This window comes from Paramormyrops kingsleyae, chromosome 21 (genome assembly GCF_048594095.1).
Source record: "Paramormyrops kingsleyae isolate MSU_618 chromosome 21, PKINGS_0.4, whole genome shotgun sequence".
Lineage (NCBI taxonomy): Eukaryota > Metazoa > Chordata > Actinopteri > Osteoglossiformes > Mormyridae > Paramormyrops > Paramormyrops kingsleyae.
In genome coordinates this window covers 4,785,829-4,813,035 of record NC_132817.1, presented here as the reverse complement: position 1 = coordinate 4,813,035, position 27,207 = coordinate 4,785,829, and the positions used below count along the sequence as shown (strand labels likewise).

Below are 27,207 nucleotides of genomic sequence, written 5' to 3'. Positions count from 1 at the left end.
GTTTACATGTACATGGTTTGAAATGTATAAATATACAGTTTATTCCTCCTCATGGATTAATAACCAGGCTTGATTTTAGTGATAATCTGCAACACAGATTTTATAATGACTGAGGGTAGTAATGGAGTTTAAAAGAAAAAAGTGACATTTCCGTTCCCATCCAGTCTGCCCTCCGTTCGTGGGCGCGGCATCCTAATCTGCTACAGAAATGGCGGGGGGGGGGGGGGGCAGGGATACTCAGTCGGTGGAAACACAGTTTAACCCATACCCCTGATCTGAAGGGTTTATAAGTAGGGGTGCACCGATTGCAGTTTTCTGGCCGATCAACGATCACCGATCCTTAGGCAACCTTACCTGCCGATCTCGATTTTTTTTTGCCGATCTTGTTTCTTTCATAACTAAAAGACAGTTACTTCAATGTTTCCATTTTTATTGAGTAATTTGATATGAATACTCACAAAACATGAGGTAGTGTCCTCAAATATAAATGAACATATAAATGAGCATTGCTGTTTGAACTACAAAATCATATTTTTTCTTCCAGACTTTAATTTCTCTAATTTTGTAAAAAAAAAATATATATATAGCTGTTATGACACACTTGTCCAAAAAATAGGGAGGGAGGCAGCCTGCACTGCACCTCTCTCGGGAATGGGAGAAAAGGCTGATTTAACCCTCTGGGGCCTAGGGGTAGGAAACACACTTTCACTGACTGGGGCATGATCACACATTTCATCACACTTAATTCATGGCAAATAAATTATTTCTTATATATTTGTTTTGCCATTACACTCATCTTTATTTTAATATATATTGTAAATATGTCAGATTTTTGTTAAGTTTGAAATTTGACATCAAAGTATAGACATTGCAAAATGCAGTTTGGAACACTTGCAGAAACATTATAAAAGTACATAGTAAGCAATGCTGGCAGTTTGTTTTGATCCCAGATATCTGATCACCAAAGTCTTGGCTACATGAAGATGACTAAATGGTGTAGATGCAACATTAATTTGGATAAATAAATAAGAAAAACCTAACTCATGTAACTATTTCTGGCTCCTTTCATTGAATATGTAGCAACTTTCATGTGTATGAATGAGCCATTGTCACCTGGCCACGTCCCCAACCCCCTTTTATGGCGCTGAAGGGGATGTATCTGGATCGCGTTTCACCGTTGCGCTGTTAATCAAATTACCATGCGAATGCGATTTGAATACGCGCTAATGCGGCTATTTAGAATGTGAATAGCGATCTTCGGGTGAGAGCGGTACTACACGCCCCCGATGCAGGTAAAACAAAGTAAGATGACATGGTTTACTTTTTTGCCGATTTAACCTAATTAAAAAAACTTTAATACTTCCGACAATGGACGTTTTGAAAAGAAGACAGATTACGGATTTAGCCAGTGTTTTTTTCATGATTATACATTAAGATTTCAGCGAGATATTTATAAACTGAAATAGACGCGAAAAGTACGCGATGTCGTCGACGACATACTCGATCCCAAAGAGTTAAAAGCATATAACTAAGATCGGTGGATCTCATGGGAATATGGTCGATTTCTGATCCCCTCAAATTAACGTGATCGAGGCCGATCGATCGGTGCGCCGATCGATCGGTGCACCCCTATTTATAAGTGGTTTGTGAATGTGTGTTCATGTGATAGATGGGAGCTTCCAGAAGACTGCTGTCTCTGGCTGCTCACTGGCGCCCTCTGCTGCTCCTGGGACAGGAAAGAATAGAATAAAATAGAACGGCTTTGTTCCATTGACCCCACTTAGTGCAAGTATTCAAGAATGTCCCATTCCTCAGATAAGCCAAGTGAAGCTCTCTTGAAGTGCAGCTTATCCACACTTTAGCAAATACCGCATGGTAGTGGTCTGTGGTTCAGTATATAGAGCACAATGTACCGCATCAGTGCAGACTAATGTTCACATGGAGCATGAGGAAGTCGGAGTATCAGAGAGTAACATGCCTCCTAAGAAGTTTCACTTCAAGTGCACACAGTTGGAAAATGCCAAAAACTAACAAATGACATAACAATAAATGACATAACTTTTATAACCCTGAAAAGTTAAGGTAATGTCAGTTGCTCAGCACAAAAAAAACAATTTTATTTCAGCAAAACTTTTTTTCCCCAAAAGATGAGCATATATTTGATAGTATACATCAGTACTGTTACTGGAGTGTAGATTGTGTATGTCTCTGTCTTAATGTGATTTCTTTTCCAGGCTGGACAGCTGTGATGTCACAGAGAAATGCTGTGAGGTGCTGGCTTCAGCTCTCAGTTCAAACCCCTCATACCTGAGAGAGCTGGATCTGAGCTACAATCACCCAGGAGACTCAGGAGTGAAGCTGCTCTCTGCTCTACTGGAGGATCCCAGCTGTACACTGGAGAAGCTGAAGTGAGTATAGAATATCAATTTTACTAAAATGAAACTGGACATCTAGAAAACCCAGAATGCATTTCAGCAGTGACATCATAATCAAACACAAACAGCTTATTTTTCTTGTCCTACTTCCTTATATCCCACAAACTTATCAGCACTCAGTCCAGGTTAGAAACAAGCAAGCAGTGAAACAGGAAACAGCCATTCATTCTTAATACATGCAAATGATTAGTGTTGGTTAGTTAATAGAATTAAAAAAAAAAATCTGACAGTAATATTGAAAATAAACATCCTGCCTTTAACATGGACCATGGATAACAATATAATGGGCACCAGTCAGAACCAGGATGATTGTTAGAATGTTTCTTAGTAAATTCAGCGTTTAAAAAAAAATCTGTTTCATTATGACCTCTATTCTCCTCAGTTAATTTAATATTTTAATACAGTGGTACCTCAGTTCTCAAACTCATTAGAACTCGAATTTCTTAAAAGTCAAACCAACCAGTTAGAAAAAAAATCTCAGAAGTCAAACCGTGAATGCCAGCCTAAGATAACTTGTGCGCGCAGGGAAATGAGTCACGCAGCACATCTCTCAGCGGAAACAGAGGGTAACGCTTCAGTCTAAGTGTCGCATTCGCTGTGATAGCATCGTGCATGTTTACACGAGCTTAGTACATATATTTAGACAGTAAAAATACATTTAGACAATGATAGACAGTAACAGTAATTATATAATAAAATACATTTAAAAATAAAGATTTCTTATTAATTATTTTAATATTAATAATAAACCATGAATACATTTAATTATAATAATATTGTCGTGCCGAGCAGGGATGGAACGGAGACAAAGGTGCAGACGTCAGGGTATCGGGGAATACGGGGTTTAATTACAGGTAAGGCAGGCAAAACGCAGACGGACAATACGATGACCGGACTGGGGAAACAAACTGAAACGCAGACTAAATACAGAGGACTAATGACAACAACCAGAAACAGCTGATCACATGGGGATCACACATGGGGTTAACGAGGGGTCGTGGCACACGGAAAGAGCGGACGATCAGGGCAGGACACGTTGTTTTTTTTAACTTTACACATTGTTTGGATGCATTTATTTGCTTAGATGTGTTTAGTACAGTATATGCTCTTCTTGTTTTATCCTGTTCATTTTGTGTTTAAATGCTAAAAAACATATTTAGATGTAATTTTTTTGGTTGGGAACCAATTAATTGGTTTTCCATTATTTCTTATGAGGAAAATTCCATCACAACTCGAACTTTTTAGGATTCGATCCAGAGTTCTGAACGGATTAAATTCGAGTTCTGAGGTACCACTGTAATTTAATATATGGTGTACCAGTGTAAAAAGTGGTTTGATGAGTGTTTAATTTTCCTAAGGGTGGGCAGCTGTAATCTCACAGAGAAATGCTGTGAGGCGCTGGCTTCAGCTCTCAGATCAAACTCCTCACCCCTGAGAGAGCTGGACCTGAGTCATAATGACCTGGAGGATTCAGGAGTGAAACTGCTCTCTGCTGGACTGGTGGATTCCCACTGTAAACTGGAGATACTGAAGTAGGTACTACTGGGTATTCCACACTGTGTACTGGAGATACTGAGCTCAGTATTATTGGGTATTCCACACCGTATACTGGAGATACTGAGGTCAGTATTACTGGGTATTCCACACTGTATACTGGAGATACTGAGGTAGGTACTAATGGGTATTCCACACTGCAAACTAAGTATTGAAAGTAGTTGTATTGTAATTGTAAAATAGTCACATTTCCTTAAAAGTAATGCTTATAATGGTGAGGTGATCTTCTTTATCTGAGAGTTTTTTTCTGTCTCTCTGCAGGCTGTCAGGTTGTAGAATCACAGAAGAAGGCTGTTCTTCCCTGGCTTCAGCTCTGAGGTCAAAGCCCTCACACCTGAGAGAGCTGGATCTGAGCTACAATCACCCAGGAGACTCAGGAGTGAAGCTGCTCTCTGCTGTACTGGAGGATCGCAGCTGTAAACTGGAGAAGCTGAAGTGAGTACAGAGTGTGTGCCTGTTCCTGCTACAGACACATGTATGTGAGACAGATACAATAATTAAATAAATGGATATTCCTGTATTATGTAATTCTGCTTCTCTTATAGTGTGGATCACAGTGGAGAGTGCCGGACCAGACCGGGGGTCCAGAGATGTACGTTTGCTTGAGCGTTTTTTTTTTTTTATGAATACCATTAATTCTACATCCAGTGTTGTACATGAGCACACTAGATGAGCTCTGTTCATAAATTTGGTTGAACAGTGTACTGGACAAATCAGTTCAGCTACTGAATGTGAACGAGAGCATTATTCACTTTGGCAGGAGTGAATGACGCTGACACACCAGAAGTAGCCATAATAGGCAAAAAATTAACTTTTATATGCTGATATGAAATTCAATGTATTACAGTGTCCAGTGTTGGAAAGTAACAAAGTAGAGTTACTTCAGTACTGTACTTAAGTATATTTTTCACATATCTGGTCTTAAGTAGATTTAGCCATAGACACTTTTGAGGGGGGGGGGGGGGGAGGCGGGCAATCCTCTGACAGACAGGGCACTCTTCTGACGCACACAGTCACTGATACGATGTTGGAGGACCTAAGCCTAATAGATATCAGGGAAACACTCTATCCTTTGGAAAAGACTCTGCATTCATTTCCCACCCACATATCTCTTATTCCAGAATTGATTATATATTGATCTCTATGGGTTTTGTTAGCAGTATTCAGAGTGCTTGTACTGGAAATGTAATTCTCTCTGATCATGCAGAGGTTGATATTGCACTGACCACCTTAGATGATGATGAGAGAGCTATACGATGGCCATTTAATAACTCACTCTTACTAATGAGCCGGTCTGTAAGTTCATGAGAACAGCCATAGGAGAATATTGGCTACATAATGACGGCTCTGTCTTGGACCCTGGCGTTACCGGGGATGATCTCAGTTTATAGGGGACGGTTAATCCAATATTGCTCATACCGGAAAAAAACTGACAGTTAAAAACTTAAGATAGAATGGCAAATGATAGAAGTTCATAAAGAATATGTCAAAAAAGCAGACAAAACTATTTTAAGTAAAGTGAATATCCTGAGATTCCACATGAATACCATTATCAAAAGAAAGCTGAATTTGCCCTGTTCTGCACCAAACAGCAATACTATGAACATGGAGAAAGGGCCAGTAAATTGCTCACATTTAGGGATAAACAGCTTAGTGTCCAAAATATCATCCCATCTATATTTAACAGTCAGAGGGAACTAAGTACAGGGAAAAAGTGTATCAGTGAGGTTTTCAGGGAATTTTATCGTAACCTATATCCATCCCAGGCAGAGGGCTTTACAGACCAATAAGACCAGTTCTTTTCATCAGTTGAGGTGCCTTGTCTGTCTCCAAGTAGTAGAGATTTACTGGAATGAGACATAACATTACAGGAGATTAAGGATGATATTATGGACCTTAGACCAGGTCGGGCCTCTGGAGATGATGGTTACTAATCTGATTTTTATAAAACCTTCTGTGATATCTTAGCTGCTAGACTGCTATTACTCTTTGGTAATGTTCTGGAAAGGGGTCCCTCCCTAGTACCACAATGGAAAGTCTGATTTTGTTAATTCACAGAAAGGGAAGAAACCCCCAGCAATGTGGAAATAAGAGACCAATTTCACTCTAATGTAGATAGTAAAATACTCCCTAAGGTGCTTAATGTTTTTTGTGACTAGTTTCAATGTAAAAAAATGCAATAACAAAAATCCTTCACGTTTGTTCTTTTTGCGCATGCGGTAAGTGTACGTGTTTCCTTTTTGAGATTGATTAATATTGTCCTAAGATGGCACCCGTACTCTCCCCCTAACTGGCAGTGATACCGGCCTCACTGCTCAGTCTGCGGTTATCGTTGCTGGGAGGGAGTTCGTATTTTAAAGTAAAGACCCTTTTAGAATTAATCTTTGGTGTCAGATTTTGTGGTAAATATGTTGTGCTGTTTTCCTGTTGTACGGAAAAATAAAATACAGGCTAAAGTGCAGTGAAGTCCGAAGCGAGTCTGTCTCTCACACAGCGCGGGGGCTACAGGAGTATATTGGGGATAAAATGTGTATCGGGGCAAGTTCTGTGTCGGTGTGTGAGGTGTGACAGTGATTAAATGGCGGAGATGCTGGTCTGCCTGATGGTATTTATCACTCTTCCACCTGCTTACAGACTCCTGCCAGCTGACACTGGACCACAACACAGCACACAGAGGCCTGTCTCTGTCAGAGGGGAACAGGAAGGTGACAAGGGGGGCAGAGCAGCCATATCCTGATCATCCAGAGAGATTTGAGACCGAAGCCCAAGTTCTGTGCAGAGAGAGTCTGACTGGCCGCTGTTACTGGGAAGCTGAGTGGGATGGAGATAGAGCTGAAATAGGAGTGACGTACAAAGGAATCAGGAGGAAAGGATGGAGTGCTGACTGTCTGCTTGGAGCCAATGACAAGTCATGGAGTTTGCGCGGTGGTCCTCGCAGTTACTCTGTCTGGCACAAGAATGAACAGACTCCCATACCCATACGGCCCTCAGGCTCCCGCAGAGTAGGAGTGTATCTGGACTGGGAGGCTAATGCTCTGTCCTTCTACAGAGTCTCCTCTGATGGACTGACCCTCCTGCACAGGTTCACCTCCTCATTCACTGAGCCCCTCTGTCCAGGGTTTCGAGTTTCTCGAGACTCCCCAGTGTGGCTGTGCATAATGGGATAGTTCACTGCCTGCTGGAGGAATCATTTTTACTGTATCACAGTGTGACATGTTGCCACTTCTCCACGGTAAATCTCTGCGTTTTAACCTGTATAATCCATTTTTTTCTGAAGTATGACTGATGATAGGCAAAATAACCATCCATCCATCCATCTCCTGCTGAATCCGAGGTCGGGTCGCGGGGGCAGCAGTCTCAGCAGGGAAACCCAGACTTCCCTCTCCCCGGCCACTTCATCCAGCTCCTTTTTTTTCTGAAGTATGACTGATGTTAGGCAAAATAACCTTTTCTTTCTGACTAAAACATAACGAAATGTAATCCTGGTGGGGGGGAAGCATAAGGTAACCCGCTCCCCTGTATATGTACATTCTATATATTTATGTATATATTGTATTTTCCTCTCTACAATGAAAATAAAGGCCTTCTACTCTATCCTGTTAATGTCCGGATTCATCGGTGCCCAAAGCATAGCAGAGTAACATAATTAAACAGATGGTACTGGTGGTATTAATCGCTCTTCCTCCTGCTTACACAATGCTTAAAATTCACTTTAATACTACAACTGAGCATAATGCACTTGTAGACTAAATCGGCATATATAATAACCGTTTAACTGCAGACAACTGAGAAAGCAAAAAACATCTGTAGAGCTGGAAACATAAAAACAATAAATCACATTAAAAACATACTGTCATGCCCTGCATGCCTGTTCCCCTGTGTTCCCTGTTGTGTGGCGCTAACGAGCCTCACCTGTTCCTCCCTCGTCGCCTGAACCTGATCCTCTGCCAGCTCACATTCTCAGTGAAACACTGTACTGAATTGTCAGCAACCATGGTACCTGCAGTTTGGACCTTGCAGTCTGTGTGAAGCTGAGCAAGATTGGGTCTGGCCTGTGTTTGGATGGGAGCCCAGTTGGGTTGTTTGTCTAAGAAGATCCTGGTGCTTTACTGTAAGGCCTCATTAAGGGTTGCTTGGTATCTTTTGGAAAAAGTAGTGGTTCAAGCCTGAGTCACATCCTCTACTATACTACGTTATCCAGCAGATCATGATATGTTGACCCCTTAAGGGTTGGTGGTCGGAGGCTGGATGGTGGCGCAACACACTAAGTCTCCGGCACCTGCGATCCGGAGGTCGCTGGTTCAAGCCGGAGCCACGTCCATCTACTATGCGACGTTACCCCGGCAGATCGTTATATGTTGACCCCTTAAGGGTTGGTGGTCGGAGGCTGGATGGTGGCGCAACACACTAAGTCTCCGGCACCTGCGATCCGGAGGTCGCTGGTTCAAGCCGGAGCCACGTCCATCTACTATGCGACGTTACCCCGGCAGATCGTTATATGTTGACCCCTTAAGGGTTGGTGGTCGGAGGCTGGATGGTGGCGCAACACACTAAGTCTCCGGCACCTGCGATCCGGAGGTCGCTGGTTCAAGCCGGAGCCACGTCCATCTACTATGCGACGTTACCCCGGCAGATCGTTATATGTTGGCCCCTTAAGGGTTGGTGGTCGGAGGCTGGATGGTGGCGCAACACACTAAGTCTCCGGCACCTGTGATCTGGAGGTTGCCGGTTCTAGCCTGACAAATAAAAAGCATACTTATTTTTGATCAAAGAACAGAGTTAGGAATTACCCTGGGTAGGGTAGGGTAGGGTAGGGTGGGGTGGGGTGGGGTGGGATTTGAACCTGCAACCTTCTGATTACAGACATAGCAGCTTAACCCACTGAGCCACACTGTACCCCCAACAAAGAATGATTTCCTATCCACAAATCAACAACAGCTGACAAAACAGTAAAATAAGACACAGGGAGCTATGGGGGATTTGAACCCAGGTTCCTTGGCTGTGAGGCAGCACTGTGCTATCCAGCCACCACCCCGCCTACTGCTCCTGAGAACAGGTGTGGCTCATCAGAAGCCGGGTATGATAGAAAACCTACTGGAAGGTAGCTCTCCAGGACCGGAGTTTGAGACCCCTGGTGTACAGACTACCTGGCTGTACAGGCTCCACACACAGGGAGCTGTAGGGGATTTGAACCTGGCCTTGGTATGTGTGAGGCTGCTTTCAATGAAAGCAATCTAAAGAGATTTTTCAATAAAGTGTCAATTATTAATTCCTTAAAATGCTTGTCCTATTGGAGTGTGGGCACAAGGCAGGGTACACTGTTTTTAGACTGGGATGGGGGTGAACACACTATTGTGGTGGTGGTGTGTGGGGAGGGTGAGGCTTAAACCAGGTCCCAGAGGCATGAGATAGCTGTGCTAACCACTTTTATTTTTTTCCTAATTAAACCACTCAGACATGACTATGCAACACAGCACTGCACAGGGGTGCGTTTCCCAAAACCATAGTTGCCACCTACGTTAGCAACTTACGTAGTACGATGACGTCTGTGATGTTTGGTTATTCTATATTTATATATTACAGTTCGCGAATTTTTGTATGCGACCGGCTGTTAAAGTTAGACCATTGATATTATGAAGTTTGTTCGTTTTTGCGCACGACTTGCCGTGAGTCAGACCATTCATCGCTGAAACCATTGTAGTTCAAACTACAGTAGTTAAAAACTAACGTGGTTCATACTACTGTGGTACGATGGTTTTGGTAAACAGTCGTACGTCGGATGTTGGTTAATTTGAACTACCATAGTATGATGCATCGTTAATGCTAACTTCCATCGTTGTTTGGGAAAGGTACCCCAGAGCAGTAATAGCATCAACCAGGGGGGTAAGTCACAGGTGCAGCCTGTGAACTACACCTCCGCAGTCAAGCCTAGTGAAGCATGTCTATCATCATTTAATGTGAAATAATAAAAAATAAAATAAAAAAAACATTTAATCCAATCAAAATACAGAACATCAATAAATAATACAAGAAAACACAAATCACCAAAAAATACAAGACTAAAAAACACACTGATAAAACCCACTCTCAAAAATCATCCCATTTCCAAATCAAACATCCCCCCCCCAAAAAAAAGAAACAAAAGGTCCAGAAATAAAAGTGGCAATCAAACCAGACGGGGCCAAGAATTCACAAGTAGCATCCAGTTCAAACCTTCCTAAACCGGGTTTACTATCGGGTTTAAAACCACACCATCATGTCTGACACAGTTCCTTCTCAACCACACAGAATATTTTGCAACAGTTAAAAACAGGGATAAAACATCAGAATATGGAAGGCCACGAGTAAAACCACATAAAAACAGTTGCTGCCACACTCTTACATTAAAAGCGCTCCCGATCCCTGCCATCCCAGACATCGAAAAGACTACCTCAGTCACCCAGACATTAAAATCAAGTAAGAGAGAACAATTAATAAACAAATGGTACGGTAGGTACGGCCGCGACGCCACCATGCCCATACTAGGGATGCAACGGTACTCGGTAAAATACGCCCTTGTGTACCGCGGTATTTCGTTTTTGCACTTCCTTTTGAAAATGTCGATTAATGCTTATCAGGCTCCAGTTAAACAGTAAGCGCCAATGAGCGAAAGCCCTCCACCGTGAGTTAATGTCCAATCACTGTTGTGGCTCCACCCACTCGCCCTCTCACACTGACGTAACTGGAGCTGAGCTCGCAGCTCGGTACGCAGACGCAGAAAAAAAGAAAAACAAACAAGTATGGCCAGCACTAGCGGAACAGTTGAGAGGCAGAAGTTTGAAGAAGCACCGGCTTCGTACAAATGTCCAGTATGGATTTTTTTCGGGTTCGCTGTACAATACAACAACCAGGGAGTCAAAACAGTTAATAGAAATGTCACTGTTTGTAAACATTGCCTAACACGTGTCCCATACGCTAATGGAAACACGAGCAATATGGCTAAGCATCTCAGGCGTAGTCATGCTGATATAACGGTTCCTGATTGGAGGACAGACGAAAAGGTAACTGCAGGTAAACAAGTGTCTATCGAAAAAGCTTTTCAACAGACATACCCTGCTACATCCGATTAACATAAGGAAATAACCCGTGCAGTGGGAACGTTCATTGCTAAAGATTTGCAACCCTTTTCTGTTGTCGAAGATGCGGGGTTTTGCCACTTAATTAAAACGCTTGACCCACGTTATGTTGTGCCCTGCCGTACACATTTCAGCGACGTTATAATTCCCGACCTCTATGACAAAGCGCGCAAAGCCATCGAAAAGGATTTGGCTCAAGCACAGAGCCTCGAGTGGAATATAGAGTGTTTAGAGCACTTTAAGAGGCACTTTGACATTTTTTAAAGTGTTTTTGTTTACATTTTGTAGGTTTGAATTTTATACATGTATAGATATTTTATACATAAATAAGAGGCAGTTTATTATTTGTTTTCTTGTGTTATTTGTAGTGTTGTATTTAAACCGAACCGAAACCGTGGCCCAAATACCGAGGTACATACCGTACCGTGGGATACCTGTACCGTCGCACCCCAAGCCCATACGATGCAGCCTCCTCATCGTTTAAATAGTGTGATGGTGAAACTTAAAATCAAAAGCTCTCCAGAGCCGGGTCTGCCGTGCCTCTCACCACGTCCCCCCGCAGCACCTAACGTGACAGATTTGGATATTTTTGGAACCAGAACCTCTCCGCTACGGGAGCAACAACTGTAGTCTGTCGAAACAGGTGGGCAAAGTCTCTAATCATACAATCTCCTAGTGGCAACAGCAGATGACGAGCCCCCGCCTGACAAACACGCGGGGGACACGGGGGGCATCCAGCCAGGTGTGTGCAGTCCCTTCTATTACATGCACCCAGTCAGGGGGGAGGGCAGCCCTTGCCGATAGGGACTGCCGTGCCACAGTGACCTTAGAAGCCCCCTCGTGTACCTGCTCAACCTGGTCAAATATGGCAGCAGGATAATAAGAGATCACGCACTTGGCGGACTCCCGCCACCCACCAGTGCCGAAAATCCAAGGGCCGCCCCTCGGTGAGGATGTTCGGGTTTGGGAGCAGCAGCTGCCGCCCCACCGGCACCACAACAGCGTGATCCAGAAATTCACCCCACACAGACAATAGATGCACGTAAAATGTAGGGATTCCTTGCAGCATGCTAGGCCGCAGACGCATCCAAAGAGTGTCCTCTGCTAGCTCACTCCCAGCACACTGCCAGACCAAGCGAGAGGACCTCCTTCCATGGGGAAGGTGACCCCCCATCCAGGTAAGCCTGCACCACCTTCACCCGCCTAGCCCGCCAATCCCAGGGGAGCCAATCACGACGTCATAGGCAACCATGATACAGCCCCTCGCCCAGATGAAGTCCATCACAGCCCTCCTCAGCCTGATATAATTGGTATGTGGAAACGACGGAAGTGACGAGTGAACGCTGGCATGACTTACTGCCGCTGCTCGTTTCGGTAAATTTATGAACTGTTATCCGATTTTTATCCGATTTTTATCTAATTTTGTGCGGATTTCTTAAACCTAAGATGCTGCTACAACTGTTTTTATGGTTCGTTTGTGTCTGGTTTTTTTTGCTACCTGTTTTCTTGCCAGTGACGGGTTTATACCAGTACACAATTACTGACCTGATTCGGCTACGGAGTCATTTGCTCGTCCCCCCGCCAGCTGTACTCCATCTCCACCCGGATATCATTTACTATCCACGGCGGAGATACAACCATCGAGGCTCCCGTCGGAATTTCAACTCTTACAGCTCTACAGCCTTAAAGTCCATCTGGTCCAGCTCTCGACGTACACGCTCTGTCAGCCGTGCCGTCAACCACAGCGTGTTAGCCCGCCTAAGCCGGTCGCCTAACACTTCCAGCTTGGACAACACTCCACTCAAGTGCGCTCTTCTTAACGTTCGTTCTCTGTCAACCAAGGGACATATCATCCGGGACCTCATCATTGACCGTGAGTTAGATTTTATATTTTTAACAGAGACCTGGCAAAAACCTAATGACTTTTCACTGCTCAATGAAGCTGCACCACCGGGATTTGTTTACAAATCACAACCCCGTGGCACGGGTCGGGGAGGCGGTCTCGCGATGTTTTACCGCGAGAAATGGAAAGTCTTGCCAGTATCCACACCTATTTTTAGTTCGTTTGAGCATATGGTTTGTGTACTATCTGGTCAAATTCCAACCATCATCGCCACTGTTTACCGCCCACCCAAACTTAATTGTAACTTTTTAGATGATTTTGCTGGTTTTCTTGCTTATTTATCCACTTTATCATCAAATATAATATTGTTGGGCGATTTCAATATCCATGTGGACAATCCCAATCTGCCCCTCACTAAAGATTTCATTTCCTGCCTGGACAGTTTTGGGTTTCTTCAGTATACAACTTTCTCTACACACTCCAAAGGTCACATTTTAGATTTGATTTGCTGTTCTGGTGTCACTCCCATCAACATTACAGCTGATGAACTCCCTATAACGGATCATTTTCTCATCTCATTTACAGCTGAACTCACCCTCTCAATTATTAAGACACCACGTCATATCACCTTTCGCAATATAAAAAACATTAACTTAGCCACTTTAACTACAACCATTGACTCTTCTGCTATCTCTGATATCCACGATTTCTCTACCCCTGATGATTTGGTTTCTCATTATAATACTGGACTTTTAAACATTCTCAACTACCTTGCTCCGTTAAAAACTCGACCTGTTTCATTCACTGTTTCTGCCCCCTGGTTCACCACTGGTCTTCGACTTATGAAAGCAAAAGGACGACAACTTGAACGACTGTATAGGAAAACTGGTCTCACTATACATAAAGAACTATATAATAACCATATTTTGCATTACAAGGATTCCATTGCCACTACTAAATCTCAGTACTATTCCAGTTTAATCACTGCTAATCAAGGAAATTCAAAATCACTTTTCACTATTTTAAATAATATTACTCAGCCACAGGATTGTTTGCCTCCTCATTTGTTTACAAATTCTTTCTGTAATTCTATCATGTCATTCTTCAATGCTAAAATCTGCAATATTTATCAACATCTTGACTCCATTCCTTACCAACCCCACACCTTTGTTGACCTTCATCCACCCATACACACACTCTCTTCTTTTTACCTGCCCTCTTTCTCAGAACTCACTGAACTCATCCAGAAATCTAAACCGTCTACATGTCAACTAGACCCTTTACCTACATATCTTGTCAAATCCTGTCTTCCCTCTTTGCTCCCTATCATCGCTTCCATTATTCACTCCTCTCTTACTACTGGAATTGTTCCAATATCCCTCAAAACTGCTGTCATTACACCTATTCTGAAAAAGCCTGGTGCTGACCCTTCAAATTTCAACAACTTTCGTCCTATTTCTAATTTACCTTTCATTTCCAAAATTCTCGAAAAAACAGTTGCCACTCAAATTCATTCTCACCTATCTCAAAATAATCTTTATGAACAGTTCCAATCTGGTTTCCGCCCACTTCACAGTACTGAAACAGCACTTGTAAAAATCACTAATGACCTTCTTATGGCAGCGGATTCTGGACTACTCACCATTCTAATCCTTCTTGACCTGAGTGCGGCCTTTGACACCATTTGTCACACCACCCTCCTTAATAGATTATCATCCATTGGTATTATTCACACTCCCCTAAATTGGCTAAAATCCTATCTCTCTGGCCGCACTCAGTTCGTTCAGCTTAAATCATTTAAATCTACTCTCTCATCTGTCACTACAGGTGTGCCCCAGGGCTCTGTCCTGGGGCCCCTTCTTTTTATCATCTACCTACTTCCCCTCGGTAATATTTTACGTAAATTTAATGTTAATTTCCACTGCTATGCGGATGACACCCAACTCTACCTCACTACAAAGCCCTCAGCCACTTTACCACCCACTACTCTCATTGATTGTATTGCTGAAATAAAATCCTGGTTTACTCTTAACTTTCTTAAACTTAACAGTGATAAAACTGAGGTTATCCTCATTGGTAGTAAATCCACATTATCCAAAACTAACAGTTTCTCTATCATAGTTGATAACTCCTCCATTTCACCATCCCCGCAGGTTAGGAGTCTGGGTGTCATCCTTGATAGCACACTATCATTTCAATCACACATTAATAACATTACCCGGTCAGCTTACTTTCATTTAAGAAATATTAATCGTCTCCGTCCATCTCTTACCCCCTATTCTGCAGCCATTCTTGTTCACAGTCTAGTGACTTCCCGTCTAGACTACTGCAATTCACTTCTCTTGGGTCTCCCTCACAAGTCCCTTCGTAAACTTCAACAAGTCCAGAATTCAGCTGCCCGAATTATTACCCGAACCCCATCTGTCCACCACATCACTCCTGTTCTTCAGCAGTTACACTGGCTCCCTATACAGTTCCGTATCCAGTTTAAAGTCCTCTTGCTGACATTCAAAGCCATCCACAACCTTTCTCCCCCCTATTTATCTGACCTCCTTCATGTTTCCATTCCATCTCGCTCTCTCAGATCCTCTTCCTCATTATATTTGTCTGTTCCACCTGCCCGTCTTACCACAATGGGGAGCAGAGCATTTAGCCGCTCTGCTCCCCGCCTCTGGAACTGCCTCCCATCTCATCTTAGAAATATGGACTCATTTCCTCATTTCAAATCTGGACTCAAAACCTATCTGTTCAAACAAGCCTATTCATTGTAAACTCCTTTTATTTGTCATTTATATTCATTTTAATGTATTTCTTGCATTGTACCTTTTGTAGTGTGTATAAATTTTTATGTATGCCTGTACGGTGACCTTGAGTGTCAGAAAGGCGCCTTTTTAAATAAAATGTATTATTATTATTATTATAATGTGCGAGAAAGCCCTCTGCTGCAGCGAGAGGAGACGACCGCTCCACCGGGCCAGCCGTCGCTCCACCCCCCCGTAAGGAGGCCCCACATCCTCACCGTCGCATCATCGGCGTGATGCTGGGGAGAAGCGCAAAGGAGGCGCAAATCCCCCTCAGCCTCCACCACACCCAGTTCAGCAGGCAGCACCCCAGCGCAGCCCAGGCGTAAGTACATAGACTCGCCCAGGCTGACCGTAGCCCCAGTGATCTGACAGTAACGCAGGACACTCTGCAGAGCAGCACTCACACTGTCAGGCTGCAGGAGAGAGGTGCCATCAGCGTACTGATAAACGGGGGAGGTAATGCGGCCGACAGGGGGCAGCCCGGACGCACAGACCGTTACAGGCCTTCGCAAAGTCCAGCTGAACAAGATATCCAGGGGTCCCTGCCGTTTCTATATAGCCAACCGCCACCTGCACATCTCTGATGGTACCCAGTATGCTACGGCCCACCACTCCAAACGCTTGGGTGGGGTCACACGAGAGGCGGCACTACCCGGCTGAGGCGGGATGCTAAGACAGAGGCTAAAATCTTATCATCCGTATTTAGCATGGTGAGGGGATTATAATTCGCTAAATTGTCCCTCTCATCTGTCGTCTTATATAAAAGCTTTAAAAGCCCCAGCTTGATGGTGCCATTCATCTCGCCACTGTCTAAAATATCATTATATAAAACCTGTAAAATCGGGACTAAAATTACGTTAAAAGCCCGATAAAATTCTGGCGTAAGGGCGCTTCCGGAGCCGGTGTTATGCCGAAAAAGGCATCCCTGCCGTAGAATGCATGCCTGTCTCTAAATGACCGATTGGTCGCTGATCTGAAACGAGTTGAGCTACTTTGTCGAGTAAGGCCACCGTAGTGCTAATCAATAGCCCCAAAAAAAGGAGCTACTGGATATCCGAATTTCCTCTTTGGGGATAAATAAAGTATCTATCTATGTCACTGCAAGCAATAGGCCGGCCGCCCCCCTCCACTCCTCAACACTCGAAAAAAATGTAGGAGACACTTCACCCAGCGCAATGAAACGCACCCCGCTCCTGACCGCCGCCCCTGTCTGCTTTCTCTCATATAGGAGAGAATTCATCCTGGAGAGCAGAGACCCGTAAAGGATCCCCGCCCCCCGACCAACAACAACCAGCTCCAGCTTGCTCAACACCTGCTCTACAACCATCCTCGAGTCTTAAAACACTCGCTACTTCACGCTTTAAAAGTTCCCACCCCGCCTGAATATCAACTAAAAACAACGGAGATCACACCCCCCTCCACAAAACGTCTTCTACTCAAACCCTAACAGTAAAATCATTCAAAAGACACACGTTTAAAATCCAATAACCCGGACCACCCTCCCCAAATCCAAACCCAGTGTAAAATAATCACGATCGCTAAAAGGACAGGGAGGATAAAAAAGCGTCCGGACACGGGCGATGGCAGCAGGTGGAATTAGGGCTAATCCAGCCTGCTGCCCTGCACCACCCGCCCCACACGGAAAGACTGGAGCGTGTGGGTCGCGATCCCTCCACACGTCTGCCGATTGGTGCGCACGCAGCATGAGGAGTGAAACTCTCCCCGTATCTGGGCACGAAAAAAAAAAGCTTTTGGTGCACAGAAGCATAGAGAGAGAAAAAATGCATGTCAGACAAGAAAACGTATTACTCACTGATATATTTGTGTGATGTTACACCCAAAAGCAGCAGGCCAAAGAGGGGCAATGCTTAGACTCGCTAAGACAAGTGACAGGCATGTATGACAATTACTGCAGTATATAGCAGCAACGGGAGGTAATACAGGTGTTAAGGGCAAATGCAACTTCCCCGGGATGATTATGAACGGAAAAGGGAGCGAGGCTGGTGTTTCCAGGCGTGGGGGGGACAGACTCAGCTCTGCCTCATTACCTCAGTCTGCTTCCGCTTCTTACTGAAGATATATCGGATCAGAATCTCCTGGAGGATTTCCTGTTTGACCAAGAAGTGCCACAGACGCCTTACAGGAAACCATAAGTGGTGTTTCGTCCTGGAGAGAGCAGGAGTCACAGATAGCTGCAGATAAAACAGTTGGTGCTCTGCAAAGGGTCGGTGAGGGGGGTGGACATACTTAAAAGGTGTGTTATCGGGCTCCAACATGGCCTTGTGCCGGAGGACAGCCGGACTGCCCTCCACGCTGATGTCAGCCGGGTAGGTTTTGATGTAATTGGGTGGCGGCCCATCAAACTTACTCATCCTCTCCAGAGTCTGCCGGTGCTGAAACGTACTTCCGGTGGCTTTTGGGCTTCGACACTTCAAAATAAAAGCCTCCCTCCCGTTACATACCGTTTCGCAATTCATATTGTCTTATAATCTCACTTTCTTTTACAGCTGTACGCCTCTGAACAATATGCTTTGAAACCCACTGATACTTCACTTATTATCCATTACGGCTGGATCTGCCATAGCAGCCACTAATATAAACACATTTTTATGCGCCGAGGAAGTGGATCATAGCACGCTGAGAAATGAAAGAGCCGGTTAAATATCGCAATATAGTGAGAATAATTTGAGTTCTGACCGTCAAATACATATTCAGAACAGAAAAATAACAAGTCAACGAACTGACTGACTTATAATCAAAAATGAATTACTTGCGTCTAAAGTTTTTGAGTATTTAAGGAGAGAAGTATTACCAGTGGAACCGGTTATTATAATGGATAAAATATTGTCGCTATTCTGTAATTTTGAAGTACGATATTAAAGGACTGTGCAAAATTTAATTGGAAACGAGCTCGCAGGTTCTTTTGGTTTACATGTATTTTAACAATTTTCTTTTTTGATCCAGGGCTGAAACGTTTACACTAGGGGCGGGCTGATGGTTGACTTCGTTCTCCTTGTGGCTTTTTTCATCCCCACGCGACACAAGAACGCGCCGGACGATTGGGCCGTGCCCAGCACGCACCCGCGCCCGACAGAAGCTCGTGTGCCATTGGACGGCGCCGCTCCAATCCCGCAATCCGATTGGATGTTATTTTTCCCTTTTTGCCAGAGACTCCGCCTTTTCCGGTGTGACTCATAAGTGTTGTCGAAGAGACGGGTAGAGAAGATCGACCCCCCCCGTACAAAAATACGGCTTACGATGAGTTGGATTATATATACCAAAATTCCAATCGCAAGAAAAACTCAAAGTTAAGGAAGCTTCCTGATCGATGCGAACCAAGAGCCGCCTCAGACTGTGTTCTGGTCTCCGATTTAGAAGTTCAGCAGATCTTGTGCCCGAAGGAAGCTGAAGAAGCCGTTTTGGTGAGGGCGCCTTTTATGCTGTGTGCACATTACTTTCTAATGCGCTCAAAAGAACGTTTGCTTTAATTCCTGGATGAAACCTTGGTCTAAAAAGAATGATGCAGCCTGCGCCCTCTTACCGATATAACTGACTAGCCGGTTAGTTCATTAAGCCGTAGTTGGATGTCAGCGCGGATTCACATCACTTGGCTTGGATGCCTTTCTAATTAAAAAATGTATCGAAACCCAGCGACATATTGCTTTTCTCCTTGCACATACAGTTTCTCCAGAGATTTTTCTTGTGAAAGCCGTTCTTTGGCGATAATCCGATCGTGAAGCTACGTGAGCACGTAGCTACCCATCTGTGCTATCATACTGGTCTAGAGATTAATCCAGTTTGCGGATCCGCCACCGTGTGAAGTCACTTAGCTGGGTGTCTGATTAACATGCACTCCGCGTTTGTTGGTAGCATTGCAGTGGGGAAGCTTTGCATCACGTACTTGAAGGGGATACTGCTCATTTCTCTTCTTTGCCATCTCATAATTCCGAGTCGTATTGCTGCTAGCTTATTTAGTTAACGTTAGCAGTCAGCCTGTGTTCCCTATGCTGAATTAATCAAGCAAAACATATGATGGTGAAATAGTTTTGCCTTTCGCTAATACCGAGATTTGCATTGAATGAGTTAAGTTGTTTGTATGCAGATCGACAGTCCGTCTGAAGATGAGCTCTCAGCAGTTTCCGCGGTCAGGAGTCCCTCCCCCGGGCCATGGGCAAGCTCCGGTTCCCAGCAGCGCCATGGTACCGGGAAGTCAGTCAAATCAAGGTATGGTGACGGGTTTAAAAGGGGAGGGGGAAACCTGTCTGCTTGTTATGTGCCAGCAAAGCATGTATGTGTAAGGACAGGTAGTGTTGGTGCTAGCATTAGCTGTAATACTGACTTCTTCCCCACAGGGGGTAGTGAGGAGAGCTGCCGTGACGCTGACCATGGGCCACGGGAACACCCCCCCAGTGGGGCTGGGAGCCTGCCATTCAGAGACGACAAGCAGGAGACGGTGGTCGTCAGGCCCTATCCACAGGTGCAGGCCCATGGACAGCCCCTGACCGTGCCCCAGCACCTACCCATCCAGCCTGGCACGCCTGTCACTGTGTCGGCCCCGCCCACCCACATCACGCAGGCCCTCCCATTGGCCTTCGCAGAGGGGCCTATGAAGGTACTGGCTCAGCTCCCGTTTGCGATACGTGTCATCAAGGCAGACTCACAGTACTGCAATTTTTCAGTGTTTGCAAATATGCGTAAATGCAAATGACCAGTTGCGACAGCGTCTAGCTTAATCAGCATGGGTTTGCTGTGTGTTCAGTGAGCTAATGAGCGAAAGCTAAAACTCCCGTGCAGTATTATGTTTACGGCAGATAGATGTTAACATAAAATGGCAGCATGTGTGCTCTGATTGGTTAATGTGGGCCCCGAGCCATCCAATTGGTCACAATGCTGTCCGATTCACCAGTCCACCCTGAAGACGCCCATGCCCAGTCGGCTGATCGCCCCTGCCCCGGCTTCCACCCAGGGCCTCCTCGCTTTGCCCCCCAAGGTGCCGGGCCACGTGACTGTCACCATGGAGAGCAGCATGCCTCAGACGCCGGCGATTCCTGTGGCGACCATCAGCGGGCAGCAGGTGCGACTCCCCGCCCATCTTCGGGCGTGCTCATGGGGGTGCTCTGCCTCAGAGGGCCGCTTCACCGAGGCCGGCTTCTCGTTCCAGGGCCATTCCAGTAACCTGCACCACCTGATGGCCGCCAACGTGCAGATTATCCGCAGCAGCACACCTGCCCTCCAGATCGGCTCGTCAGCGCCACCCCCTCATACCTTCACCTCCCATCTGCCCAAAGGTGAGCTTCTTGTGGGGGGGGAGGCGGGGGTGTTGAAACATTGCGGCCTTGGATGTGATGGTCGGTTTGGCTGTGGTCGAGCGTCTCCGTGAGGCGTTGCCGGTAGTGACCATCCCTCCGTCCCACGTCACCAGGAGCTGCTGCTGCCGCTGTGATGTCCAGCACCAAGGGTCCCACCGTCCTCCGGCCCGCCTCGGGTCCGAGCGCCGGTGCTGGCCAGCCCCCAGTGCAGCACATCATCCACCAGCCCATTCAGGTGCATCTCTTGTCCGCATCAGAGAACCTAAACTTTGACTTTATAAGCTGTGGAGGTGGAGCCTAACATTAATACATTTTCTGTGACCCCTCCCCCCCCAGTCACGCCCCATCGTGACCACCTCCACAGCCGTGCTGCCCACGGTGGTGGCCCCGGTCTCCGCTACCCGAGCCCAGTCCCCCGTCATCACCACGGCAGCCACACATCCGGCGGAAATGCTGCAGGGGTGAGTAGGACTTGGGGTCTTCTATTGCCCCTGTGCTCACATGACTGTTGGTCACATGACTGTTGGTCACATGACAGTACTGGACTGCATTCATTCGATTTAGATGCCTACATGGAATATGAAGTTTACAGACACCTACCCTCTTTGCGCTGTTCATTCCAGCCCACGCTGCAGCTGCGTCTGCATCCGTCCCCATTGCACATGGTCACACTCCTCCTTTATCACCCTTGTGACCCATGTCATCTTTCCTTCCAGGCGCTCAGGCCTCACTATGCACCCCCCCCCGGCCACCATCAGCATCCAGCGGCCGCCCCCCCCTCGCGACACAGCCACTCGCATCACGCTGCCCTCCCACCCCGCCATGGGCACGCAGAAGCCCCAGGTCCCCCACGCCATGGCACAGGTTCGACCCGCCTCCCCCCACCCTGCCAGCCTGTCACCTCTTTTCGTTCTGACATCATCCCTTCTCTCCTCGCAGAAGTCCATTTTCAGCACCGTGACTCCCGTCGCCGCGGCGACAGTGGCCCCCATCCTGGCTACCAACACTGTGCCATCACCCACCACTACCGGTAGGAGCATTCTGACCTTTATCTGACCTTGCAAGGAAATCTCAGCAGTTATTCAGTGGAAATTCTTTGTTTGCCGGTGACTAAAAATGCTATTGTGGGTGGGACTATTTGTGTAAAGACTATAGAACCATGCACAGTTCCAGTAGCCTTCCCCCCCAGCACGGGGCCATGGGGACGGGTTGCTGGTTGGCTGCGGAAGGTGGGAATGGCAGCGCCCCCTTCGTAAATTCTGCCTTTATAAATTCCCCCAGGCTCTGTGCCCCATACGCAGATGACCACCAGCAACATTGTCACCATGACGATGGCTTCCCATTCGTCCCACGCTACGGCGGTGACCACCTCCGCCATCCCCGTGGGTAAGCTCGCCCCCTGCCTGTCCTCGCCGTGTCTGCGGACTTCTCAGCCCTGAGCTTTCGCTGACCCTCTCCACCCCCCCCCCCCCCCCCACAGCCAAGGTGGTGCCCCAGCCCATCGCTCACACCTCCCCCCGCATCCAGCCGGACTACCCCGTGGACCGGGGGAACATCATTCCCCTCCCCACCCACCGCTCCTCCCCCAATCCAGTCACCATGGAGACCAGGAGCGATAACAGGTGATTGATGGCAGGCATGGTGGGGACAGGACTTAGGCAAAGACATGTTGAATATTTTGTTAACGCTTGATTTACCAGGTGACTCTTGTACTTCATTCTTTAGCAGACTTCCAACACCTTGAATACAGAATCTTGTATGTGATCAGAATTAATTAGTAAAATCGATTAATAAACAATCTGTACAATGTATGCCCCCTACAGGCAACCAGTGCCAGTGCAATTTCAGTACTTCCTGCCCACGTACTCCTCGTCCCCCTACCCGCTGACGCATACCTACACCCCCATCACCAGCACGGTGTCCACCATCCGCCAGTATCCAGGTACCGGCCGTTCTTGTTCTCTCCTTATCCCCTGCTCTGCCCCACCAGTTAAAGGCATGTGTCCTCCCCCCCTCAGTGACCCCACAAGCCCCCAGCTCCGCCATGCCACAGCAGACCGGTGTGGGCGTGGCCCCCACCGTCCACCTGAATTCCATGCAGCTGATGACGGTCGACCGCATCGCCCAGATCAGCACGCAGGGCATCCAGCCAGCTGCCATGGCAGCGCAGAGCATCCAGTCAGTGCCCGTCGGGGCTCAGGGGCTGCATAACCCCGCCCCCATGGGCGCGCAGGGCCTCCAGGCCACACCCATTAGTGCCCAGCAGCCCCAGGCGGAGACCAAGGCCTCGGGTTCGTCAAGCCGCCCCACGCTGGCTGTACCGCAGGCTTGGGCTGGGACCCATGTGCCCTTAGTGATTTTTCTGCTGGTTCTCAATCTCGCTCTTACTGATACAATGGGATTTTGACCGCTGTCTCTTGTGGTTGCTTTGTCAGTGGTCCTAGCAGATGGCTCCGCCCTGGTGGCCAACCCCATCAGCAGCACGTTCGGCGCCGCGCCTCCTGTCACCACGGCGGGGCCCACGCACCCTCAGGGCGCCGGGGCCGGGACCCCCACGCTGGTGTCATCCCCCAGACCCAGCATCCTGCGCAAGAAGCCTGCCAATGAGGGGTTGGTAGTGGGGGGACAGGTGGCTGGGGGGGGGGTTTGTTGGTAGTGGGTGAGCTCATAGTTAATGGAGGGTTTTGTTTTTCTTTAAGATCTGCTGTTAGGAAAAATCTGATCCCAGCCCAGCCTAGTGAAGTGACCAGCCCCAGACTGGACAGTGCCATTAGAAGTGCTTCTGGGTCGCCGCGGCCCGCCGGGTGAGTTGGATCAATGGGTCTCCCCGTCTCATAGGTCCTTCTTGGTGTGATGGTTGATTCCTGCTAACGGATCCGCCGACCCACAATGCATTGCAGTAACATTCAGGGCTGCCTTTCCCCTGTAGAGTGAAGCCCAAGTCCGACATCCACGTCGCCATGGCACCACCGGTGGTGACCGCTGTGGACGCCCTGCCAAGCCAGACTGGAGAGCAGCCCCAGCAACAGGCCACGCCCACTCCCGCCCAGCATCCCTCCCAGGCAGTGCCGGCCCTCCTCACAGCGGTCGCACCCCCGTCCCAGTCGGCTGCTGCCCTCTCCGCCATCCCCGCGGCCATGGCGGTGGCCCCGCCCATCCCTGCCTCTATGGCCAACGTGGTGGCTCCGCCCACCCAGCCGGCGGCCAGCAGCACAGCAGCCAGTGCTGCCGTCCCCGAGATCAAGATCAAGCAGGAGGTGGAACCCATGGACACGTCGGTGCCTGGTAAGCTCTGCCGGCCCCCAACTCCCGCCCCCAGTTTGCTCCCCCGCAGTCCAATCTCACGCCGTGCCCTGTCTGTCTTCCCCCCCCATCAGTTTCCTCTGTGACGCCGGGGGTGGCGGCCGTCCTGCCCCCCGTGGGGAACGCGCTGGGTGTGCCCGCGGGCGACGTCATGCCCGGCGCCTCCCCTAGGAAGAAGCCACGCAAGCAGCAGCACGTGATCTCCACGGAGGAGAGCGAGATGGTGGAGACCAACAGTACGGACGAGGAGAAGGCGGCCAGCCGGCCCCTCAGCGTCCGACCCGAAAAGCGCAAGTCTCCCCCCAAGGAGTACATTGGTGGGTGGTGCTGCCGGCTCCTGAGGGTGGCCCTGTGGTTGGGGCTTGTCTCTCTGGGACGCCCGCTCCCCTCACTGCCCCAGTTTCAGCTTTTCAGTTTCACTTTTTTCCCCCCCGTTTACCTGACTGGTACTTTCTATCTGAAGCGGCTGGGTGTGATTCCCGCTTAAACACCCTGCTGAATTGGGGGTGGGGGGGGGGGAGTCTTGGGATTCAAACCAGTAACCACCTGTTCACGGTTGCTGTGTCTAACCCGGCCTGCAGATGAGGAAGGCGTGCGCTACGTGCCCGTCCGCTCACGCCCCCCAGTCACCCTCCTGCGGCATTACCGCAACCCCTGGAAGGCGGCCTACCATCATTTCCAGAGATACAGCGACATCAGGGTCAAAGGTCAGTGTCCGCATTCCTCACATTGAAGTTACCATTTAATCGTGGCAAGAAATGGCTGATTTTTCCCTCCCCCCCCCACATTCAGAAGAGAAGAAAGGCACCCTGCAGGATGTGGCCAATCAGAAGGGCATCGCTTGCCGAGCGCAAGGCTGGAAGATTCACCTTTGTGCCGCACAGCTGCTGCAGCTGGTGAGCGATGCTGTGAGGGGGTGGGACCTGACCGTGAGGGCGGGGCTAAACGTGACTTAGAACCTGATCAGGGACCTAAAAGGTCAGGAGAGTGATTAGGACTCCTCGATCCATTGCCCTTCTAGACGAGTCTGGAGCACGACGTCTACGGCCGACTCTCCACGCTGCAGGAAGGCCTTTTCCCCAAGAAGAAGGCTGGGGCTGACGACGACCTCCACCGCATCAACGAGCTCATCCAGGTGAGCCCTCGGTGACTCTGGGTCTGGCTGTTTCTTTTGATGCTGTGTTTAGTGAGTTGCATTAACCTACACAGAAGGTAGGTGGCAGTAGTGAACAAAGTTGATTTCTGACAACTGTGCCTGTTTTTTTTTTTTTCTTTTTCTTTTCCCCTCCCTGGGAGCATTTTATAAATAAATATATAGGTGCCTGTTAGAAATCTGGATTTAACAGGTTTAGCGTGTAGTGCAGGCTGCTCTAGCGATCTCGTCTCCCTTTCTCCATCTCAGGGAAACATGCAGCGCTGCAAACTGGTGATCGACCAGATCACGGAGGCCCGCGAGGCCATGATGAAGGTACTGGACCACAAGGAGCGCGTCTTGAAGCTGCTTAACAAGAACGGCGGGCCCAAGAAGGTGTCCAAGCTAAAGCGCAAGGACAAGGCCTAGGATGGCGGCCCGCCCGGCCCGGCTGGGCCCGCCTCCCGCCGGGACGGCTGCCGTTCCCCTCCGCTCCGCCCGGCCCGGAGCCGCCCAGGAGGCCCCCTCGCCAAAGGCCTCTAGAACATTTGTGGCTCTAACTGGCCAGTTTGGCGATCTGCGGAGCGATGGCCGTGATTGGACGGAAACTCCACCTGAGAGCGGATTGGTTAGAAAGCGGTTGGGTGTGCTCTGCACTCGATGGTGGCAACCAGAGTGGATTCGTTATGCGTGCTGCTTAGACTACCACGCAGGTTCATTTTACTCTGTGTTGACATAGTACCGGGTTTATTTTTTTCTTTTTTTTTTTTTTTTAAATCTCTATCTTAAAATATTCTTGTTGCCAGTGTTCCCTGCCAGTTTCCTTGGCTGGACTGGGCACACCAGGAGGAATGCCAACAGGGGGCGATGTCACAGTGGTTGGGTGGTTATGGAGACAGTTAGCTGTGGCTAGAGGGCTGCTCGTGGGACTGGGGGCTGGCGGATGCGCCCTGTTGGTGGGAGGCACCAGGAGGGACCTGTAGGCTGGCTGTGTTGTGCCTTTGGCGGTGCCCCCCAGGTCTGCAGCCTTTGGCACAGTTTTTGGGGGATCGATCGCTTCTGCCCCAATTTACTGCCAGGTTTTTCTCTTTCAAATTTCGTTCAACAAGCCCAGCAAATGTTAGATCTCTAGAACCCGAAGCGACACGCATTAACCTAGGGTTCTGAAGTGGTGTGAGTCCAGGGGTCTTCCTTGGGTCCACCCACTGCTGTCCGCTGCCGGGAGACGCCCACAGCCATGGCCTCTTCGGGGTGGGGGCCGCGGGTCTTGGCCGTGATCTGGGTGAGGAATTCCGGCTTTTAAATAGACGATCACCGGTCCTTCCATTCTGCCGTGCTTAGGTGGGAAATCTGGTTATGTAAATTTGGTCCGAGTGAGGATAACACATGGACAGAGATGTGTATTAGGAGGTGGTGGTTTGGGGATTTTTCTTTTGTTTTAAAGCAAAGTATAAATATATGCAAGACCAGAAAAGACCAAACTGGCAGTTATATGTTAAATATAAAGTAGATTTTTGTTTTTGTAAAGCAGAATGGCTTCATTTGTAATGCGTTTGTTTTTTATTTGATAATGTAGTTTTCTGTTCTGGTTCATTTTGATTTTTCTTTTTTTATTGAGTGGTTTCAGATGGCTGTTTTTTAATGTACATATGGTTTACTCTGTGTCGTTATCTTGTTAATTCATTACTGTAGTAAAAACAAAGTGTACATTT

The 27,207-nt window shown here is 47.7% G+C and overlaps 3 protein-coding genes across 11 annotated transcripts in view; 2 read left to right on the top strand and 1 right to left on the bottom strand.

Moving 5' to 3' along the window:
* The window catches only part of LOC140581466 (protein NLRC3-like), a 114,058-nt gene extending 106,475 nt beyond the window's left edge, over positions 1-7,583 (top strand). For all 6 annotated transcript variants that reach the window (XM_072704146.1, XM_072704148.1, XM_072704149.1 and 3 more), the window contains 5 exons: positions 2,235-2,408; positions 3,794-3,967; positions 4,251-4,424; positions 4,535-4,581; positions 6,624-7,583. In XM_072704146.1, the coding sequence (XP_072560247.1) occupies positions 2,235-2,408; positions 3,794-3,967; positions 4,251-4,424; positions 4,535-4,581; positions 6,624-7,156 (1,102 nt within the window). In that variant the 3' untranslated portion in view covers positions 7,157-7,583. The remainder of the gene's footprint in view (positions 1-2,234; positions 2,409-3,793; positions 3,968-4,250; positions 4,425-4,534; positions 4,582-6,623) is intronic.
* LOC111846492 (dmX-like protein 2) lies at positions 406-18,566 on the bottom strand. Of its 2 annotated transcripts, XM_023816698.2 has the most exons (3): positions 17,999-18,566; positions 17,800-17,917; positions 9,191-17,479 (listed from the first exon to the last, which is right to left on the bottom strand). In XM_023816698.2, exons 1-3 carry the CDS (start codon positions 18,226-18,228, stop codon positions 17,354-17,356), a joined length of 474 nt encoding a protein of 157 aa, XP_023672466.2. In that variant the 5' UTR covers positions 18,229-18,566; the 3' UTR covers positions 9,191-17,353. The 2 variants fall into 2 exon arrangements, 1 of the variants encoding a protein (XP_023672466.2); XR_011984540.1 differs by lacking the exons at positions 9,191-17,479; positions 17,999-18,566 and adding an exon at positions 406-2,403 and having other exon boundaries at positions 17,800-17,910.
* On the top strand, positions 17,932-27,207 carry sap130b (Sin3A-associated protein b). 3 transcript variants are annotated; one of them, XM_072704157.1, is made up of 22 exons: positions 17,932-18,078; positions 18,716-19,173; positions 19,854-19,975; positions 20,104-20,363; positions 20,742-20,825; positions 20,913-21,039; positions 21,174-21,295; positions 21,397-21,521; positions 21,777-21,924; positions 22,000-22,090; positions 22,342-22,446; positions 22,541-22,682; positions 22,884-23,002; positions 23,079-23,351; positions 23,496-23,670; positions 23,760-23,864; positions 23,990-24,345; positions 24,438-24,680; positions 24,945-25,070; positions 25,156-25,259; positions 25,385-25,498; positions 25,766-27,207. In XM_072704157.1, the coding sequence occupies exons 3-22, from the start codon at positions 19,873-19,875 to the stop codon at positions 25,922-25,924; spliced, it is 3,081 nt and encodes a 1,026-aa protein (XP_072560258.1). In that variant the 5' UTR covers positions 17,932-18,078; positions 18,716-19,173; positions 19,854-19,872; the 3' UTR covers positions 25,925-27,207. The 3 variants fall into 3 exon arrangements, with proteins under 3 accessions (XP_072560258.1, XP_023672464.1, XP_072560257.1); XM_023816696.2 differs by having other exon boundaries at positions 20,718-20,825; XM_072704156.1 differs by having other exon boundaries at positions 20,658-20,825.

Bases quoted from the DNA above. Each gene is read 5' to 3' on its own strand.
- LOC111846492 (XM_023816698.2), bottom strand. From the start codon at position 18,228: ATGAATTGCGAAACGGTATGTAACGGGAGGGAGGCTTTTATTTTGAAG. The intron at 17,918-17,998 runs GTATGTCCACCC...TGCTCTCTCCAG, and splicing joins CCCGATAACACACCTTTTAA to GACGAAACACCACTTATGGT. The intron at 17,480-17,799 runs GTAATGAGGCAG...TTTCGTGCCCAG, and splicing joins AGAAGCGGAAGCAGACTGAG to ATACGGGGAGAGTTTCACTC.
- sap130b (XM_072704156.1), top strand. From the start codon at position 19,873: ATGAGCTCTCAGCAGTTTCCGCGGTCAGGAGTCCCTCCCCCGGGCCAT. The intron at 20,826-20,912 runs GTGCGACTCCCC...TTCTCGTTCCAG, and splicing joins CGACCATCAGCGGGCAGCAG to GGCCATTCCAGTAACCTGCA. The intron at 22,447-22,540 runs GTAAGCTCGCCC...CCCCCCCCACAG, and splicing joins CACCTCCGCCATCCCCGTGG to CCAAGGTGGTGCCCCAGCCC.